Consider the following 19,860-nt stretch of genomic DNA (forward strand, 5'->3'; position numbering starts at 1 on the left):
ACAGACCCCAGTGTCAATCCTTCCTTAGTTTAGGATCATGTACTTTTCTGTTCTTTGAAAAGATGATTAAACATTAATTCAAATTTAAATGGTGGGGTTTTCGTTATATCTTGCATTATATTTGCAACTTTAGAGGTATTAATTAATGATCAATTCTGATAATATTACAACTTTCCAAGCTTTTACAAGATTTTAAAAAAATGTGTTTCTTTCTGTTTCTTTTAGTATCTCCTGAAGCAATTGGATTCCTGTCTGCCGTTGGGGTGTTCATTATTCTCATGCTGCTGCTTTTCTTATATATTAATAAGAAGATGTGTTTTGAAAATGTTAGTGGTTTCCCAGATCTCGATTCAGGATACACTACAAGAAAGAATTCACAAGATAAACTTTGTAAGTATATGACATACACTGTACTAAACTTAATGATGAGAATACACATTTTTACAAGGGTGTAATAACACAACAGTGTTGGCTTTTCCTGTGACTGTGTAGTATTTGGGAAAGAACAGACCTTTGTATCCACAAGCCACAGAAATGCAACAGCTGTATAACCAAAGAGGTGACATTTGCTTATGGGAAGGTACTAGGAGAATACTCTTGAAAGTATTTTAAACATTCCATTATTGTGCATAATTAAATCTTCTCAAGTAAATTTGTGAATGGGATTATTGGCTTTACACTCAGCCTATTAAAAACTTTCACTGACCTCTTAGAGAAGGTCTTTCATTTACGTACCTGGAAAATAACTTCTAAGGAGGACATTAGAAACTAAAGTCATCTTATGTCTGACTAACAAATTATCAAGTATTTTGAGTATAGCAAAGTCTTTAAGAATTATGTGTAATGAAATAAGATATAGAGGGTTAGTAAAATAACTCCTTTCTACTTTTGTGCTATGGAAATCAAAGAGGCTTTGTTAGCTAACTTGAGAGAAGGAGACAGGCACCAGAGAAGACAATGGGAAATCAGAGAGGTTTTCTTCCCCTCTGCCTCTTTAAAAGATGGAACTAAATATTTTTTTCAATTTTATTGGAGACAGAAAAGGTTCTCCCCCCTGAAAATTGTCTGTCATATTAACTTTCTTTTTCGCTACAAAACAAGTCCTCATGTTCCAAAATATCTTACCTTACATAAAAGATAACAAGTATTTTGGGGTGAAGAAGTATCCACGATGTGTGTTGTGCAGCTAGTAGCTTGGTATAGTGTGCCGCTCATGAAAGGACTTATTTTAAACATCTCACAACTTCTTCTTTGCAGGTTAGAATAAAATACCCAAACACATTTCCACCTCACACAATTGTCTTGTTTTTGAAAATAATGAATTTGATTATGGCTAGTTGATGCTACAGTTGATGAAAGACTATAATTTGCTGGTTGATTGTGACTTCATTTCAAGATATTTATTTAGCTGTTTTATTATTATTTTCAATACATATTGAATGGAAAGAGGAAAGCGGCAACTTCCCCTCGTAAATTTATTGATTTTGAGATAGGAAAAGCAAATAGCTCTGAAAGTGAATTTGGAGAAACAGTTGATCAGTCTGTGAAACAGAGGACCCCTCAGTGTTGCAGAATAGGGTAGAAAATGGCATTTTTCAGAAACCTTCAGCAAAATCTGAACCTTCCCTCTGTGTCCTCTCTGGTGGACACACTTAGCAGTGCTGTGGATGATCTGGCCAGTGTTGTCGGAGAGGTCGGTTACACTGTAGCTGACTCAGTAACAGAACAAGTAACGAGCATGATAAATGGCTTTCGGGCAGAAGATGGAAACTCCAAAATGCAGAATGATAAACCTGTGGAAGAGAGAGAGGAGCATACACCGCAATCAACTCATCCTCAGGAAATCAACATGAAAGCAAAGAGAGATATCGCAGAACGTAAAGAGACTCATTATTCAAATTCATTAGATTTTGTAAGAAAAGATACAAATCAAGTTGGAGTATCTGACCATGTCTTGGGCAAAAACCAGTGCCTGTTAAAAGGCACAGCGAATACAGAAGTACCTCAGGATTTAAAGAGGGTAGGACGACCTTTTAAAAGGGAAGCAGTAGGGGGAAATGAGTGTTTTGCAAATGATAAATTCTTGAAGGATAGTAACTTGAAAAGTAGTAAAGTTAAAATACATCAATCTGTTGAGGAGCAAGATAATTGCCCAAGTGCAGTATCGGATATTTCTAAGAACCACTTGCGTAGAAAAATCAAACCACGGTCATCTGGAGCTGATATTAAGGATTCTGATGAAGTGCACAGTATGAATGTTCCCCAGGATTTAGAAACAAAACCTGTTGATGTACAGAAGCAAAAATTACCAGACTCTGGTTTGAAGAAGATGCACAATGACCGTCCCAATTGCCCTAATGAAATCAAAGAAAAGAAATCTGAAGCCTTTTTTGCCAGAAAAGGAAAATCCATCTCAAAGGATGAAGACAATGTGTCAATTAAAATTGAAAAAGAGGGTAAAAAGAAAAACTCAAAGAAATTAGAAAGAGAGCTATGTCATAAGAAGACAGCAGGAAAAGGTGAGGAGTGTGTCACCAAACTGCATTCTTCAACCTTTCCTGAAACTTATGATACTTCCTACCTTTTTCAACTAATTTACACATTTAATAGTAATCTTTCTTGTGGATGAAAGTAGGTTGGGTTTTTTTCAGTGTTTCATTCTCTAATTATGTTGGTATTTCTTCAAAGTTACTTACTTTCTAAAGTACTAGTTAAAGGAACTGATTAATAAATGCCTTTCCTATGTTCTAACTTTACTTTTTCTCTCTATGGTTTTTCTTCCCTGCAGTGCCTTGTGTGGTTTCTGTTGAAAACTATGGATTAATTAATACTGGAAATTAATACTTGTTCTGTGAAAGCAGTTTTTATTTTGTTTATTTTAAAAGCTTTGCATAAAATACGCTAAGATGATAAAAGAAATAACTTCTGTTGCATTTACATTACAGTAAATCTTGAGAATATAGAATATATCTAAGATAATGTTTTCAGGACACAAAGCTCAATAAGAATTAAGTGAGTTTGAGTGCAGAAAGAAGTGAATGAGGCTTGTCCTTAATTTGTAGTCTCCAAAGAAGACCTGTGTAGTGTTGGCATGGATACTGTGTGTGGTGTCTTTAACATCCAGGCTTAAACAGTATGACAAGGGAATTGTAGTAATAGTTTGTGAGTAAAAAGTAAAACCTTGCACTTTTACAGAGTTGTTTTGCAGGGTGCGTAGTGAATCTTTAGAAGGAAACACAGGCTCTTCCAGAAATGCTGTTTCTGTAGAGAAATGTATGATTGCATAATAGAAACACTTTATTTTTTTTTCCCTTTAGTGTGTGTGTTTTCCCTTTACCTGAAAATTTCCGTTCTGTTTTGTTGGGTTTTGGTTTGGTTTTGTTCGGTTATTTTAAATTTGATTCAGGAGGTGTTTTCCATGTTTGTATGATAAGCTATGGTCTCTGTTATTTCTTTCCATAATACAATATTTGTAAAGTACATTCTCTCTCAAAAATGTCTTTTTAGTTCCATAATAAGCAAATTAATAGCTTTTAATAGGTTAATAATTGCGCCTGACCCGTGTTAGCCAAATAAAGGAAAGTTTTTAATAAGAACATTAATTCTCTTAGGTGAGTTTTCAACTAAGATAGAAAAATCAAATAGCAAGTGGCAAGGAGAGGCATAAAACCCTGAGATATTTTTCTTAATGTGCAGGAGGCTATTTTTTTCCCAAGAAACTGAAACCAATTTGCATTGTTAATTTAAAGCAAAAAGTTGCATGGATAGCTTGTATAGTAACTTTAATAAGGTTTTTAAGTCCTCTGAAGAGGTCTTGTTTCATGACATAATAATAATACACATTCTCATTCTTTTATGCTTAGAAAATATCTAGTATCACTGAGAACTTCTGAATGCTTATGAAAGTCAGTGTAACATTCTAGACATATCTTTCAACTCCTTTCAAACATGTTGCTACCATGGTTTATACTATTCCATTCTTTATGCAGACTGATTAATAAACCTAATTTCATATTTGTGAATACATTTCTTGTAATGTTAAAGGATGCATCTAATACTGATGTCTGGTACTAGATTTTAGTCCTGGTATGCTCTGCTTTAATTGTAGTTGTGGAAATCTGTAGAAGTTTCCTAGGCGGCAGGTTTCAACCTATTGAGAGCCGCATGAGATACAAAATTTGACTCTGTGTACCAGCAAAGGAGACTCCTTTTTCTGGGCAGCCTCTTGCAGTGAATCTGTTAGCCAGAATATATCCTTCGTGGTGCGATATTTTCAATAAGTGGTCAGTGAAACTGAACTTGCTTTATAGCCATCCATACAATGGGAAGAACCATATCTGTTAGACTTGATTCAAATGGATAGCCTAGAGTTGAAAGATCTAGTTGCTCATTAGCAGTCTTTTAAGGCACCATTTTTCCTATAAATACTAAATTAAGATGATGTACACTTTGCATATAGAGCTAGTAACAACATATCCAGTTAAGGTTTTGTGACATTTTCCATTTCAAGACCTTATTTTCAGTTAAACCTAAAATCGTGTGCTAAATTTAAAATAATTGTGAGGAAATTAGGCATTCTTTCTGTCTGAGATCCTGATTTGTTTGGGGTTTTTTTCTAAGTTATAGTTTAAAATCTTTAGCTGTTTCCTAAAACAGATTATGGGGAAAACATGCTGTGTATTTGTGCAAAAAAACTTAAGTAAATTTCATATGAGTTTTACTAAGATGCTTTGGCACCTTTATATATTGGAGTATGTACTTGAAATGTGGGAGAGCACTTTTCCCATGTTAGAGATGCCCATGTTCTTCTATGAAAAAACACCTAAGTTGTAAATCTTTGGAAACTGCTTTTTGAAAAGACATGGTAAACACTTCTTATCCTTTGCTTGTTAAATTCACTGACCATCCCATTTGCACTCATATGCTTCATTGTAGGGGTTGAAGAACAGAGCAGGTCTTATCCTGCCTTTGATACGTATGCTTACTGAAGGATGCTGGAAGTTTGACCAGAAGAATTGAGAGTAAACACGTCTTATGTGAGGACAGAAACTTCCTGACCAAATATGACATGATGCAAGTGGTAGACTGGGATTTGAAGTAGCATGGGTGACAGCTATGGAGAGAACTGATAATATTATATGAAGGTGGAGAGATTAAGGGTGAAAGACCAAGGTGACATGAGTAGTTGGTTAGGTGCAAGTAAAGATAATTTGGGGTCAAATAGACAAAGATAATAAAGAGGAAAACACCATAAGAGACCAAAAGTGGGTACTTGGAGCAGGAATTAAAGAGTATGGGGTTGAGAAGCAGGAATTTAGGATAGGATTCTACTCGTATAAATCTAACTTCCCAAAAGATATCTTACCTAAACTTGCAGCATAGGCTTTTCTCTACGAGTACCAGGGAGAAAAAGACCTCTGTGGGAAGGATTTTACTCATCTGTTCTAGAGGCTTACCTAAAAGTCGGGAGGACAAACCTCTGTAGTACGAGAGACAAACACTTGACTGTAAAAGAGGCCTAGATGGCTGGTATACATTTAGTTGCTTTAATTTTAAATGGCTGAATTTTAGTAAGCTGAATCCCTCCTTTGGTAGGAATACCCAGCCAAAGGAGTGAGACTGACTGGGTGTGAATACAGAGACTAATGGGAGAGGAAATGCAGAACTAGAGTTTAGTACAGGGACTAGGAGGAGGGCATAAAAACAGGAAGGGGAGAACCATTGAGTGTGGCTGATAGCATGTTGGACAACATTCCCTCGCAGAATAAGGACCTGAAAACCAACATTATGGGCATCGCAGAACTCTGCCCTTGATGGGAGTACATTGGCAAATCATATACCATAGGCTTGCTCATACAGTAGTGGTAATACTGACCTTTGTTGAGTTTACATGAACTCTTTGAATACCTTACTCTGCAAGGCATATTAAACTTGAATAGAAACCATATGAAGTTTGGAAAAAGGAGGAGGAAGCTTTCCCTTTAGTGAAATAAAAATGCAGCTGAATCTTTGGTTTGTGGAAGGAAGTCATACTTGAGATGTAGTTGGAAAATGTTGGCCACGGGAGTGGGCATTGTAGAAGAGCTGGTATAAAAGAATTAACTAGATAGACTTTTTCTGCCATGCAATTTTTGCTGTTGCCAGATGTCTGCAGCAAGAATCTGCATTAATTTCAGTTATTGAACAAGGGGATGTTTACTGTAAGTTAAATAGAATTGTGCATGCAAACATCTTTCACTAGCATTTTCCCATTTGTTATTGCGAGTTTAAGCACTACAGGCATAAATATCCTAAAGATGATTTTGTTGTAGGCTTCACTTTGTAAATCAGTTTCATTTCTATGCTATGCTACATGCTCACAGCAAACATCAGCTGGGAATGTAGGATCAGGAGCTGCCTTTTTGATATGTTAGCTATCCAAATGTAGTATTACAGCAGTGTTGGATTTACTTTGCATAAATTATTTTAAGCATTTTCTTACTTAATGAAGGGTTTCAAGAACTTCAGTATGTGCCGCCTTGCATAAATTGATCCATTTTTTTGTTGAATAAGTTTTAGAATGTTTTTGGGGGCTTAATGATCTTTCAGGTTTTCTAGAAAATGAAAATAGCTCTCACCAATTACAAAAACCACATAATGCTTTTAATTACAGCAAGATATTTTTTAAAATATTACAGAAATTTTAATTGAAATGGCTTAAATATCTTCAATGATAACCTCTTACGGTTATTTTCTTGTATTCTATTTTGAGCTGTAGTCGATTTGCTTTATTTTATTCAAACAGACAATTCTTATATGAGTAAAGACCAGCATGGTTCATCATCTGAGAGTGAAGATGAAGCACTGGGTAAATATCATGAGGCCTTGTCTAGAACCCAGAGTTCCAGGCTGCCAGTGGTGGATGGCAGACAGCAAAAAAACTATATATGGGAAACCAGACAAAAATATAGTCCCCTGTCTGCAGAATATGATGGATACAGTAGTGAAGCCTCAATAGATGAAGGTAAGAGTGATTTAAAAGCATTACTTTTATTCCAAATTTCAGAATTATGTTCTGGATAAGTAATTCCTAGACAAGGGCAGCTTGACTAGCAAATAGTCAATGTCTGCAAGAAGTATCCAGACACCTTTTATATTTGTGCATGCTCAAAAAAAAAAAAAAAGCAAAGCACAGACTTGTGTACATTCTTCCAGAAATACTGCAAATGATATATCTTTTTATATTAAGTTTCATTACATTTTATCATTATTCATTTTATTTTTGGGGAAAGTGAAACTGTTTTGATTTAGGAAGGAAACATGGCAACTCTTGATGAATTCTATGGTACTATAAATACGAAGAAGACCTGTTGTTCCTCTATTGAGAAAGTGTTATAACAGCAAAGTGAATGGAATTGGTTATTGGCTCTAGTTCATATGGTCATTGCAGTGTACATTACTGGAATGTTCTGTGTCTTCTCTTGAAATCACAGGAAGAAATTACTGCAAAGATTAGATTAATCTATTTTTTCCATGGTGCTAAAAGTTGGATGTTTTCTTATGTGCGATATATTTCTTGATTTTAAGTTAGGGTGACAACTTGACCTAGAGGCTAAGAATTCTGCTGTCAATATTTTGTCAATATGCTTTTTTGTGTTTGGAAATGGCTGTATGTGAGAACTGTGTCTATAGCCAGTTTTGAGTACGAAGTGAGGTTTTGTGAAAGTTAAGTACTAGTCAGATTCTAATCCAGGTGCTGTGTTATAGTAAGATATTTGTTGGTCTCCCTTTAGCATGTTAAAATGCAAAGGCTTTTTAGTGTTTGATGTTTTCTAATAAAAGGTGGATACATGTAATTAAAAGATGTCTGCCCTTATATGTTCTGTACAGTCCAGAAGTGCTTGAAAAAATTTAAATTTTTTACTATGTGACATAATTAAATTATATAAAAGTGTGATTGCCATTGAAATTTGAAATTAGTGCATGGTCATTCATGATGCCAAGCTAAGATACAAAGGATGTAAAAGCTGTAGTTGAAGTAAATTGCAGAGCAAGAGGATTGTTTTCTGATCATCAGAAAATTCACTTCTTTCCTTTGCTGTTAAATTGTTGTTAGGAGGACTGCTAGTCTGAGTTCCAGCACATTGTGAAGGAGATGCAGAGGTGAGGTCAGGTGGTAAGAACTGATCATTGGACACTGATGGAGAAGGTCAGGCAGAGGGATAGTAAAAGTATCATGTTTGGGTTTTATATCTACTGACATCTCTTGACAGTGTTGCTGGGGGGAATATGAGAAATAAGACCAATTGTTTTGTATGGCTTCTGTCACTGCTGGGAAGGAATGATGAAGAACAGGAGATGGAAAAATGATTGCATTTTTTAGCAAATAATACTAGATACAAATTATGCAATAAGGTTCCTTTGAGATATAATGGATTTGTCACTTTTCAAACTGCTGAGGCCAGCTGTTGCAATAGTCATAGTCATGTCCCATTCTTCTTTCTATTTCATAGTTGATCAGATTTTTTTTATTCAATCTGGTTCATCTTCTTAGTGAAAAGTCCTCAGTTCATCTTATCTTTTTACTTTGGCCCTATGTGATTTTAGCTTCAAAGGCATTGTGCTAGCGTGTATCCAAATTTTTCTTTTGGTTTTTCTTTTGGGGGGTTCTTTTGATAATTGTCTTCCTTATCATCCTCTTAGGTCATCAGAATTCATAGTCACTGACTTTTATCCTCTTCTGGGGAGTGAGAACTCCGGTCTAGAAATCTGTATCATGATTACAATCTAAGACAAAATAACCTTGTTGGCACATCCAACTGTGGCATCTGGAAAGCTACAATTGTGTTCCCCTCTCTTCCTTTTTTGTTATTCTTCAGTTGCTAAAGATAACTGTTATCAGGTGCTCTTCCTTCTCAATGTTCTTTCCATTCAGGAAGCAGGCTGGATATAAACCCCATTTTTATATATGCACACACATATTTAGTCTAAAATTAGTATGCAAATTAAATTTATTATGATGAAAGAACATTCAGTGTTTGAAAAAGAAAAACAAACCCCAAAAATGTTTAAAGCAAAAACTCTGAAAATATTCTAATTTATGAGATTTAAAATTTTTAACACATCCTTCTACTTGCATAAAAACTTTAATACTGTCAGTATTTTGCTTTTGCTGCTGCTTGTGAGAGCATTCTCTCCCCACATTTTCCAAGGAGTGGAGAATCAGCAATGCTATTTATTTGACAGCCTGCAGTCATTCTGCAGTGTTCAACAAAATGCTTGTAAATGAGAGTGATGAGTTCGTATCATTTTTGTAATTCTTTAATCTCAACAGAATTATGTTCAATGCGATTAAAAAAAAAGCTTTGTAGTATTGGACGTGGCAACAGATTAACAACCTAGTATTTTCCACTTTTCACTGACCTGAAGGTGGCACACTAGAATAATTAGTGTTAGTCCTTTTCATGTTTCTTCCTAAATTATTTCAAACATAAAAGAAATAATTTTTGCACAGTGATAAAGAGTGTTTTAGAATAGAGGAAGAGGCAGAGTATGCCTTGTTACGTTATAATCATTACAGAGGGAAAGCTCTCCAACCTAGAACTTCGATGAAAAGAAAAGCTGAAAACCTCATGAAGAAATCCTGCAGTCAAAAATAAATGAGAGAACACAGTTAATATGTGTTAAAAGAAACAGTTCACTGAATAGCCAATGTTAAAAATCTCTGATTCTGAGAGGGGAGCTTCAACATTCTAGATGTTTCAGTGTGATTTTGAAAAATGCAAAGCTTTACTGTTCCTTAAACTTGGAAACTAAATCTGTGGAAGACTTGATGCCATAGGAATCTTGAATTTTTTTGTTAAATACTTGGGGTTTCTGACTGTTGAATTGTTTTTATAGAAAGCATAAAGACACATGATAGAAGCATTTCTTCATGCTTTGTAGTGGAGGAGAAGCAAGCATTGTGTTCCTATGTACTTTATTTCATATGAGTAAAAATTGTCAATACATTTGACTGTGTGCTAGTGCTTTCTCATATGTACTTTATTGTTTCTCCTTCTAAGTCTTTAACCCTTTGTCTGTTCTTCCATCTTAAGGCACTGATTAGTCCATATGATGTCCAGGACTTGATAGTGTTACAGTGAAGTGATGAGAGAACAGAATTCATTTTTGTCTCATCTGTTTTCCTCCTGCTCATTGCTGGTAAACCAGCCCCTGGTCATTAAGATTAAGGACAAGAGGGAGTGGATTCAAACCAAAAGAGAATGGTTTTAGATTAGATATTAGGAAGTAATTCTTTACTGTGAGGTTGGTGAGGCACAGGAGCAGGTTGCCCAGAGAAAGTGCGGATGCCTCATCCCTGGAAGTGCTCAAGGCCAGGTTGGATGGGGCTTTGAGTAGACTGGTGTAGTGGGAGGTGCCCCTGCCTATGGCAGGGAGTTGGAATGAAATGGTCTGTGACGTCCCCTCCAGCCTAAACCATTCCATGATTCTATGAATTCCATCAGAGGTAGAGCAAATATGAGCAATGAAAACGATATTTTGTTTTCAGAAAATTGTTTGCTGAATTTTCTCTTCAGCAGTTAATCTCTATCACGTGTTCTGTCTTGCAGCAGTGAGCTGTGTTTTCAAAGGAGTCAACAAATAATTTTACTAATAAGTGTTTACTCTACATGTCTGTCTTCACTTTTTAAATTTGTTTGTTTAGATGTGTCTGTGCTTAATAGGGCACACACAAAATTTAACAATGAGACATAAATATGATCTCGTCTTTCTTAATACACCTCTCAAGCTTTGCTTGCCTTGCTAAAAACATGTATAATATTAATGTTTGCATTACTAAGACCATCAAAATGTCTGACTGTATTATTTTAAGGTTCACTTATTATCAACTCCATAATTAGTTTATTACATCCATTTTCTGGTTACATGGCTCTAAAAATGTTATATTCTGAAGTCTGAAAATGTGTGTGGTATGTTATCACAGCATTCTTTTCTCCTCTAGATGGCCATATTAATCTTTCTTTTCAGCATATTTATATAGAACTCACATGGCATTTCGTATCACGTTTTTGATAGTTGAATGAAGAAAGCAATGTATTCTGCAGGTTCTGTTGGTGTATTTTGATGATGAAAGGTACAAGTAGCAATTTAGTTAACTGTGAAATTTAGAGGTTTATATTTTCATTCACGAACACCTGCTTATGACCAGTTTCTGGTCTGCTTTATGTATTTGTATGCACGTTTGATGCATTTAGATTTTGACATGTTATATATTTTAAATGAAAAATGAATTAATACTGTGCTTAGATGCAAGCATTTCTACAGACTTGAACCTTGTGTAAATATATAAGTTTTGCAGTAAGCACCTTAAGGGCAGGCTTAATTCCAGAGAATTGCTAAAGAAAACTCTGATTCATTAGAAAATCGGGTTGATGATAAATGTCATCATTAAAAGTAAAATAGTACAGAGGTTTACTGCTGAAACTTTCAACTCTTGCACAAACAACTAGAAACTGTTAATCAGAGAAACCTGTGCAACTATAGTATGTGTGGACTTAATATCTGTGCTTAGGCCCAGAGTTTCAGGGTCAGCTCGAGTCTGAAATTTTAATTTTGCAAATAATATTCTTTGTGTTCTTTCTAACATTATCCAGTAAAGTATGGATATTTCCTGAAGTGACCCTTTTTTTTTCCTGACACACATCCTGAGAAAACTTCCTTTTAGATTTTTTTAAACATGTATCCTACTTCTTATATTATTTCCTACCATTTCAAATGCTGTTATCATCCTGTTGAATATGTAGTATTGCCTTTATGTGCTCCATCTATGTGTAATATTTTGGAAGAGGGGTTTAATATAGGCTGTGATATTACACATCTGTTTCAGAAAATAAAGAACAGAAATAAGGGGGGAAAGAAGCAAAAATAACACAGTAAGATATTTCTGCCAACAAAGAGTTTATGAATTGAAATAGGGATCTAAATAAGGAAGTGTCAAAATTTTATGCTTAAAGTTGGTATTATTCTTTGTACTTTGTAATTGGAAATATTGTTTAGTATCCATATTGTGATTTTAAATGGACCATGATTTCTTAATAACTTCAAAAAGCCATGCAATATTATATTAAACTATCCTACTGTCTCCAGTAGTGGCTGCTTCCTCAACTTTAAGAAGTCAAGAATTGTATAGGCAAGTTGTGTCTTTGTTAGCTCTGTACGTTTTGTAGGCAAGTGCAATGTATTTGCTTTAAGCAAGTGGTCCCTTAAAATACTAAAAATAAAAGTTTTCAAACTTAGAAATGTTAGTGTAAATATATTGAAAATACAGTTTTTCAGGCAGATGTCAAAAACTATACGTTGTTCTTTGCTTCTGAAATTAAGATTCTCTAAATCCCTTGGGATGAGAAAGGTAGAAGAGGAAAAGAAAACAGTTTGGGTTTTTACATAGCTAATTTGTGATGTTTTAAAAGCATGGCTTGCCCAAATTACCTCTTTAACAGCTGTGCAGAATTCCAGATTAGGAAGCAAACAATGGGATTGGTCCCAATTCTGGGGCAAAGTAAGTGACATCATGAGGGAAAAAAGGAGTAAGCTCACTTGCTTAGTATACTACGGTGTGCTATATTTAGCTATAGTTTACCAGTTCAGTACAACCACAGGTTCCATCTCCAGCCTATTTTAAAGTCTCTTTCTAACTTCTCAATTGGTAAAGCCCCATGGCTGAAGACATGTTTGTTCAGAGGCTCTATTTCTGAGATTGGCCCAAGTGCCTTACATTTCACAAGGTTTTTTTTTGAAACATATGGAAGCACTAAAAGACTGCAGTGAGAAAACATAAGTTCTCTTAAATGAGAATCTGCTGCTCTAGCAGGCATATGCTACTGGATTTTATCCATCTTTTCCATATTGTGAAGGTAGAATATGATGTTATTTTTGTAGTTTTGTAGTTTATCTTCTCCACTTCTATTCTTCTCTAGGGTTTCATCACTTTATGTTGATGTGTCTGTGGGCATATGTTTGCCTTGTTCCTCAGTGTCAATCTTCTGGAATCTCTTGGATCTAATTCTTTATGCAGCTTTTTGCCTTTTCTTTCTGTCTTGTTAGTTTTCATGTCTTGGGAAAAGTCTTCTCTACTTGAAGTATATTGAGAGATTTTCTCTCAATATCTTTCCAACATAAACACCAACAGCTCTTTTATAAGCACCTCAAAGCTGGTATACAGGGTCATGGTTTAACCCCAGACAACCACCAAGCCCCACACAGCCACTCACTCATTCCCCCACAGGCAGGATGAGGGAGAGAATCAGGAGGGTAAAAGATAGAAAAACTCATGGGTTGACATAAAGGCAGTTTCATAGAGAAAGCAAAAGCCACACACACAAGCAAAGCAAAACAAGACACTAATTTTCTGCTTCCCATGGGCAGGTGTCCAGCATCTTCAGGGGAGCAGGGCCCATCATGTGTAACAGTTCCTTGGGAAGACCAATGCCATCACTCCAAATGTCCCTCCCTTCCTCCTTCTTCCTCCCACTTCTTATACTGAGCAGGATGTGATACGGTATGAAATATCCCTGCGGTCAGTTTGGGTCACCTGTCCCAGCTGTGTCTCCTCCCGATCTCCCATGCACTCCCAACTTCCTTGCCAGCCTGACAGTATGGAAACCAGAAAGAAGCCTTGGCTCTGTGCAAGCTCTGCTCAGCAACAACACAGACATCTCCATATTATTACCCTGTGTTCAGCACAGATTCTAAACACAGCCCTGTACTAGCCACTGTGAAGAAAGTTAATCCTATCCCAGCCTGAACCAGTACAACAGGTGAATCTCCCCAGCATGTTAAAGCAACTTGGGGAGTTTTCCTCACTTAATATGTTCTGGGAAGCAGGATCCTACTTCTTCACACTTGTCAAGCTGAGGTGGAAGCCATTGGACAGGCTGAGAGAGGAAGAATGGATCACTCAGTGAATCCCATGATAACTGTATGTTTTTCAGTTTAGTTTCTATCATTATTTCTTGTATGTAAGTAGGCCTATTTTCGAGCCAAGTGTGAATGAAGACTTACTGTTTTGAAATTATGGAGTGAGGGCCTCAGTATGGTTGTGTAGTGTTCAGGAAAATGAGGCTGCAAAGTTCTCTCAAAATTGGTCTATCTGTATGTTTCAGATGCTAAGAACTAGAGGCAAAGAAGATGGCTTACATGGAAAATGAACTATCTACTGCTAGTCACACTGGATGACTGAAAGCTCAGTTGAATACTCAGTCATAAATAGTTATTTATCTTCTTTTTCATCTAACGTGATTCAAATAAATTAATTATAAGTACAATGAAAAGAATATTTAGGAAGCATGTGGCCACTCATTTATTTTGTGACGTATCTTTATAAGATTACCTGTGAGATTTCTCTGATATAATGCCTATTGGAAGTAAATACTGTTTTTGTCCTGTAACTTTGGATAGATCTAGGGCTTCAAATAGTTCATTCATCAAGATATTTTGAAAGGGTCTTCAGTAAAGTGATTCAAGCCAAGTAATCCTCAGAGCAGCATTTCCCAAATTCTTCAGAGTTCATTTTGAAGGCTGAGTCATGTTACAGCTGTTAACACTCCAAGTATTCATACTCATGTACCTTACCTGGTAGTACTTGTGTACCATCAATTGGTGTCATTCTTCATGCACTTTCTGGACATTTTGGGGGATTTTTAATTTCAGTATTTCTTTAATTGATCCAGCTTCCTTATGCTTGCTCTTTATTACGTGGGCATCTACCCATGTTATTTTTTATTTTAGGAGTAATTAAAAATCTTCAAGTAGCACAGGAGAAAGTGCAGTGATGCAATACTAATGACACAAAGGTCTGATTCCTGATCATGTGAGTCTGCCTCCTCTGGTTAATTGGAATTCAACTGGAATTCATTGGCTCCAAGCCCTTAAAAATCAGAGAAAGATAATTTCTTGTTGTTTTGAGGCCCCTGGAGAGCATAGACATTCAACCCATAGCTATATCAAGGGAATATGTAGGGATAGTTTAGTAGAAAAGACACTTGTGTAATTTCAGGATCTGCAGAATAGTGTCCAGGATTAGCTGGATTTGCAATGCTTTCTACTTAATATCTCTGGTGCTGTGGTTTTGGTCTTTGGGTTCAGGAAGGTTTTGGTGGTTTTGTTTTTTTGGGTTTTTTTTCAGTTCCAGAGTAGCTTCCTAGTGCATTATGACAGAACTGTATTGTTCGTGTGTAATAATGGAAGATAGTCAGTTCTGTTAAGTGCTTAAAATTATGATGCATGTTTTCCAAAAATAAACTCACCTGAGCATTGCAGAGCCTAAGGTGATGTAGAATTCAGATCTTTTTTCCTTCCCAAGAAAGTGTTGCTCTTTGTATTTTGAAAGGTTCCTGATAGCCAGGAACTTTTCATGTCAGTAATGTATGTATTACGCTACGATTGTGTTGTGGTTACAGTTCTTTACCTGTATGAATAATGGACAAGCACAATTTACAAAGTCTTGAGTCCTGGAATGGACAGAATTCACAGATAGGGTAGAGTACATGTGTAATTCAATATTCTTCTTGCAATTTTCTTGAGGAATATTACAGAAGAGGCAAGACATAAACATGGGACTTAAATGCAAAGGAGAACCATGTCTGAGTTGAAACACAGTTTGGAAGAGAATGGATTTACACTGAGAACTTGAGAGTTTAAAAGCCAGATAGATGATACTACAGTTGTGCACAGTCTTTTAAACCGAAGGAAACACATGAAAGCGCCTGATAGAATGACTTGGGATAATTCTGAAATCAGGAATTTACCCTGTGATTAGCAGTAGAGATGCTGGAAAAAAAGATGCTGTTAAAGTATACGTCATCCACTGCTCAGAGAAGAAACCTACTAATAAAACTCAAAGTCAGGGATGACAAGAAGATTTTCAACAGAAAAATTCCTTTTCTAGACAGACCAACTCCAAAGAGGGGGAAAAACTGTCCTCCAATGGGAAAGGGCTTTTTTTTCTGATGTGTACAAGTGAGCAAAGCAATCTCACAAATTAGGTTCCTTCTGCCAGCATTTTGAAGTCTTTGAAGAAATACCCTTTGCATTGATGTGAAGGCTTTGGAGAAAGTCACCCTTAGCAATGTGTTGTCTCTGAAGTTATATAAATCACACATTAGTAATAACAGTAATAAATAATAAAGTAATAAGTTTTCATTTCATTGTAAACTTATTATTTTAATAAGTTGTCTATTTGAATCTGGAATTTATGAAAGGATCAAGATCTGTAATTAACTTGGAAATGTTCACATACATATTTGTGAGTGAAATAGTTCCTATTTGACATAGATGTTCTACATTCATAAAATGTTAAACTGTTCTGTGATGCAAACACAAGGGGTAGTACTATTTCAGCAGACAAGATAATTTCCTTGATGAACCTAGTGATTTTCCTGACTTAGAGTGTTCATGTTGAATACTGGACATTTCTTGTACTAATATCTGAAAGCTATTGACTGTGGGAATTCTTTTTTTTCTGGGCATTATGGTAATACCAGCGATACAGGGTAGCAGTTGCTGTGGTCACACAGAACAGAGAAAAGAAGGTAAAGTTTTCATTAATCTTAGCCCTAGTTCAAGAGATCCCATGGGTTTGCCCTGGAAGGAGTGACTAAGAAACAGGATTGGACAGTAGACTGGAAATCTTGGCCCAGACATTTCTCAGGTGCATTTGTAAAAGGAATTTTACCCAATACTCTACTTATCTGCTGAGAATAGTCATGCTACTTCATCAGCAGTTTACATAAATACGAGAACTAAAAATGTTGTTACAGCTTTCACAGAAAGGAATCTCAGAAAGTTTTGGGTTGGAAGGGACCTTAAAGATCATCTAGTTCCAAACGTCCACCATAGGCAGGGATGCCACCCACCAGATCAGGTTGCCCAGGGCCCTATCCAACCTGGCCTTGAACTTTACGTAAGAATATTACAAACGAACCTCTTACCAGTTCTTTCTCCATAGCACCTGTGGATAAATGGAACATTCTTCTTACCTTTAAAGGTTAAAATCAAAAGATTTTTAACTCTGGTCTGGGAGTAATCTTTGCCTCTTAGTTGTGCCTTTTCCCCTAGGTTAAGGATAAGTTACTGTTTTATAGTCTGATCACATTACATCAGGAATGGCAGGATTTTTTTGACTGAACTCTTTTTTTGTTTTGTTAGCTAGTCTTCCTTATGCATATGTATCAATTTCATAGACATGCTATAACTATACTATAAGTATTCTCTTGGACTTATTTAATGAATAATTTGTCCTTGCACAAGATGAGCAATATTACCATTTTCTTTTAATATCATGCATTTTGTTGTTAGGATAACTATTTTCATAGCTACTTGGTGTATATTATTTATTGAGACTGTATCATATCTGATTAAATAGCATGGAATTGTGTTGAGGCAAACACCTGTAATTTGTTTTCTTGCAAAATAAGCTCTTAGGTGCTACTTGCGACACTTTTGTGTTACAAACTTATCCTAACTTCTAGGAATCATTGGAATATTTTCCTTGGGGAAAAGGGAAAGCATTATATATTATACAACTTGAGGTAATTTGTTTTGTTTGTGTCCTTTTGGTCTGGAGTGAGGTTTTGGGTTTTTCTGGAGGAAGGGGGTTGACTTTTTTATGTTTGCTATTACCTTTCCTCCCCTGTATTTACAAATTGGAACTGGATGCTTAGTTGGTGTAATTGTCATGCTTCTGGTCATTTCAGTGCAGCTGAAGGTTATCTGCTGTGCAGAAATCACGATCTTGTGAAAGCACACAGGAAAACTCAAAGGGAAAATTACTTTATTACGGAAATTCTGATTCTGGTCCTTTGAGAGAAGCTAGCAGACATGCTTAACTGGGTATGAGATTTTCTGTGTGGAATCACCTATGCTCTATTCAATTAAAGCTTGATCTTTAAATTTGTAAATAGGAAATTCTGCTATATTCACCTTCCACACCCCTTAATACTTTGTCAGCATGTGTTTTTTGTGTATATATTTTTACAATTTGCTTGGGAAAAAAAATATATAAATGACCCAGCTCTCTATTTTGGCCTTTGCTTTCAGTCGTGTTGAACCATTCTAAATTTTGTCCTTAGAAGTATTTTCTACAAGACTTTCAATTATTGTGATTTTTCTAATTGTTTTAATTTTTAAAGAAGACTTATGGCATTCCTTTGCAAATATATCAATTTGTCGGATAAAGGTTAAAAATTAGATACATTTTATTCATGTTAAAGTCACACCCAGCTTATTTAAAGGCAGCTTTGACTTAGAGTTGCAAGCCTGAGGATATTGATTTGAATTATGCATGACTGTCTGGTATGCAGTTCCATTAGCCTGCTGGATGGATAATGTAAACATGTTCAGAATTTTAAGTATCCTATATGAGCGGCAGGTTAAAAATAGAGCTGATAAGAGCAAGTGTATCTGAAAAATCCAAATCTTGGAGAATGAAACGACAAAAGGTTTGCGTCTTCAAGAGGCTGACTTCAGGTGTGATTTTATTTTCTTTGAAACTGCTCAGCCTGAACAAATACAGCTTGGGTATATGACTTGAACAGGTGACACGATTGCTGTTGTCTAATGCAAAGTGTTGACATCTGCACCAGAAACACACTCGTAACTGAAAGGTCAGGACCAACTTTGTGACTTCTGGCAAAAAAATAGGGACAGTGTCTGTTCTTGTTTAAATTGGTGAAGATTAACTCTAGTGATTAGACTTAATTTCTTCATATCTTCAAGGAATCTGGTTTGGAATGTTATTTGATTTTGCCTAAACTTTCCGTGGCTTCTAGTATCTCATAGTTCCTGTTTATGTTGTATCTGATTGGTTGTTTGGGGTTATCCCTGTATTTTAGCAGTCTGTACTTCAGTAGTATTAGTAATGACTTCTGAAAATTTGTTTTTAAATCCTCAGGACTCAAAATGCTGTGTTAGTAAGCATTAATAACAGATAGTATCTTTTTAGAATTTTGTCCAAGTTCATGTGAATTTTAATAGGAAAAAACCCCCCAGCTACTCTGTAATGAAAAGTACAGTGTCATCTATGTTACATTTTATAAACTATTTATTACACTTCCAAGTGTTTCTGTTGCATATGTAGCATTTGTGGCAATTTGATGAGTTGAATGAAAATCAGAAAAATCTATTGCACTAATTTTCAGCATCTGATAGATACAAAACAGAAAACTGGTCTAATTTTGCATTAATTTATACCTACCTTCTCAAAATTGCTTTGTTTGGCTATGTTAAATGCTTTACATAATATCAGAATGGAATTATTTTTAGATTATGAGAGTAATGAGGGAAAATAATGATGTCTTTTCCTTGAACTTTACAGGATTTATTTGCTTACATCTTAGTACAGTAATAATCCCTTGAAAATTTGCAAGTAAATGTATGTCTTTAAAATCTCTTTTCGATGATGAAGTTGGTGATGCTGCTCTGATGCTTTCTTTTAGTTTTTCTCTCAAATCTTGAACCATGTATTGTATATCCCCACAAAATCTGGCCGGTAGATAACTCATGGGTAGTACTGTTAAAATTTGAAAAGGTGCTTTGAGTTGATGGCCATTTTCCCTTTTCATTGAGGAATAGTTAATCTGTTATGAGACTAGACTCTCCTTCAGAGAAACTCATCATCATGTTTGATAATAGCTGTTACCTTTGTCTGTTTTCAAGCAAAATTCCTTTCACTGGCAATGAGAACCACTGCTCTGAATCACCTGCTTTTCCTGGTGCCATTTCCTGCCTGTTAACAAGAAGGCTTTAAAAGAAGAAAATCTTTGGAAATAGCAACAGTAGTTGTCACTAGTGTTAAAGGCAATCTCTTGGCCACAGAGGTGT

The 19,860-nt window shown here is 35.7% G+C and overlaps 1 protein-coding gene across 2 annotated transcripts in view; it reads left to right on the top strand.

Moving 5' to 3' along the window:
- Nucleotides 1-230: 230 nt before the first annotated feature.
- Nucleotides 231-19,860, top strand: part of SYT14 (synaptotagmin XIV) — a 57,075-nt gene continuing 37,445 nt past the window's right edge. For both annotated transcript variants that reach the window (XM_009073787.1, XM_009073788.1), the window contains exons 1-2: nt 231-390; nt 6,785-7,003. In XM_009073787.1, the coding sequence (XP_009072035.1) occupies nt 279-390; nt 6,785-7,003 (331 nt within the window). In that variant the 5' untranslated portion in view covers nt 231-278. The remainder of the gene's footprint in view (nt 391-6,784; nt 7,004-19,860) is intronic.

The sequence above is a fragment of the Acanthisitta chloris genome, unplaced genomic scaffold (genome assembly GCF_000695815.1).
Source record: "Acanthisitta chloris isolate BGI_N310 unplaced genomic scaffold, ASM69581v1 scaffold1714, whole genome shotgun sequence".
In the NCBI taxonomy this organism is placed as follows: domain Eukaryota; kingdom Metazoa; phylum Chordata; class Aves; order Passeriformes; family Acanthisittidae; genus Acanthisitta; species Acanthisitta chloris.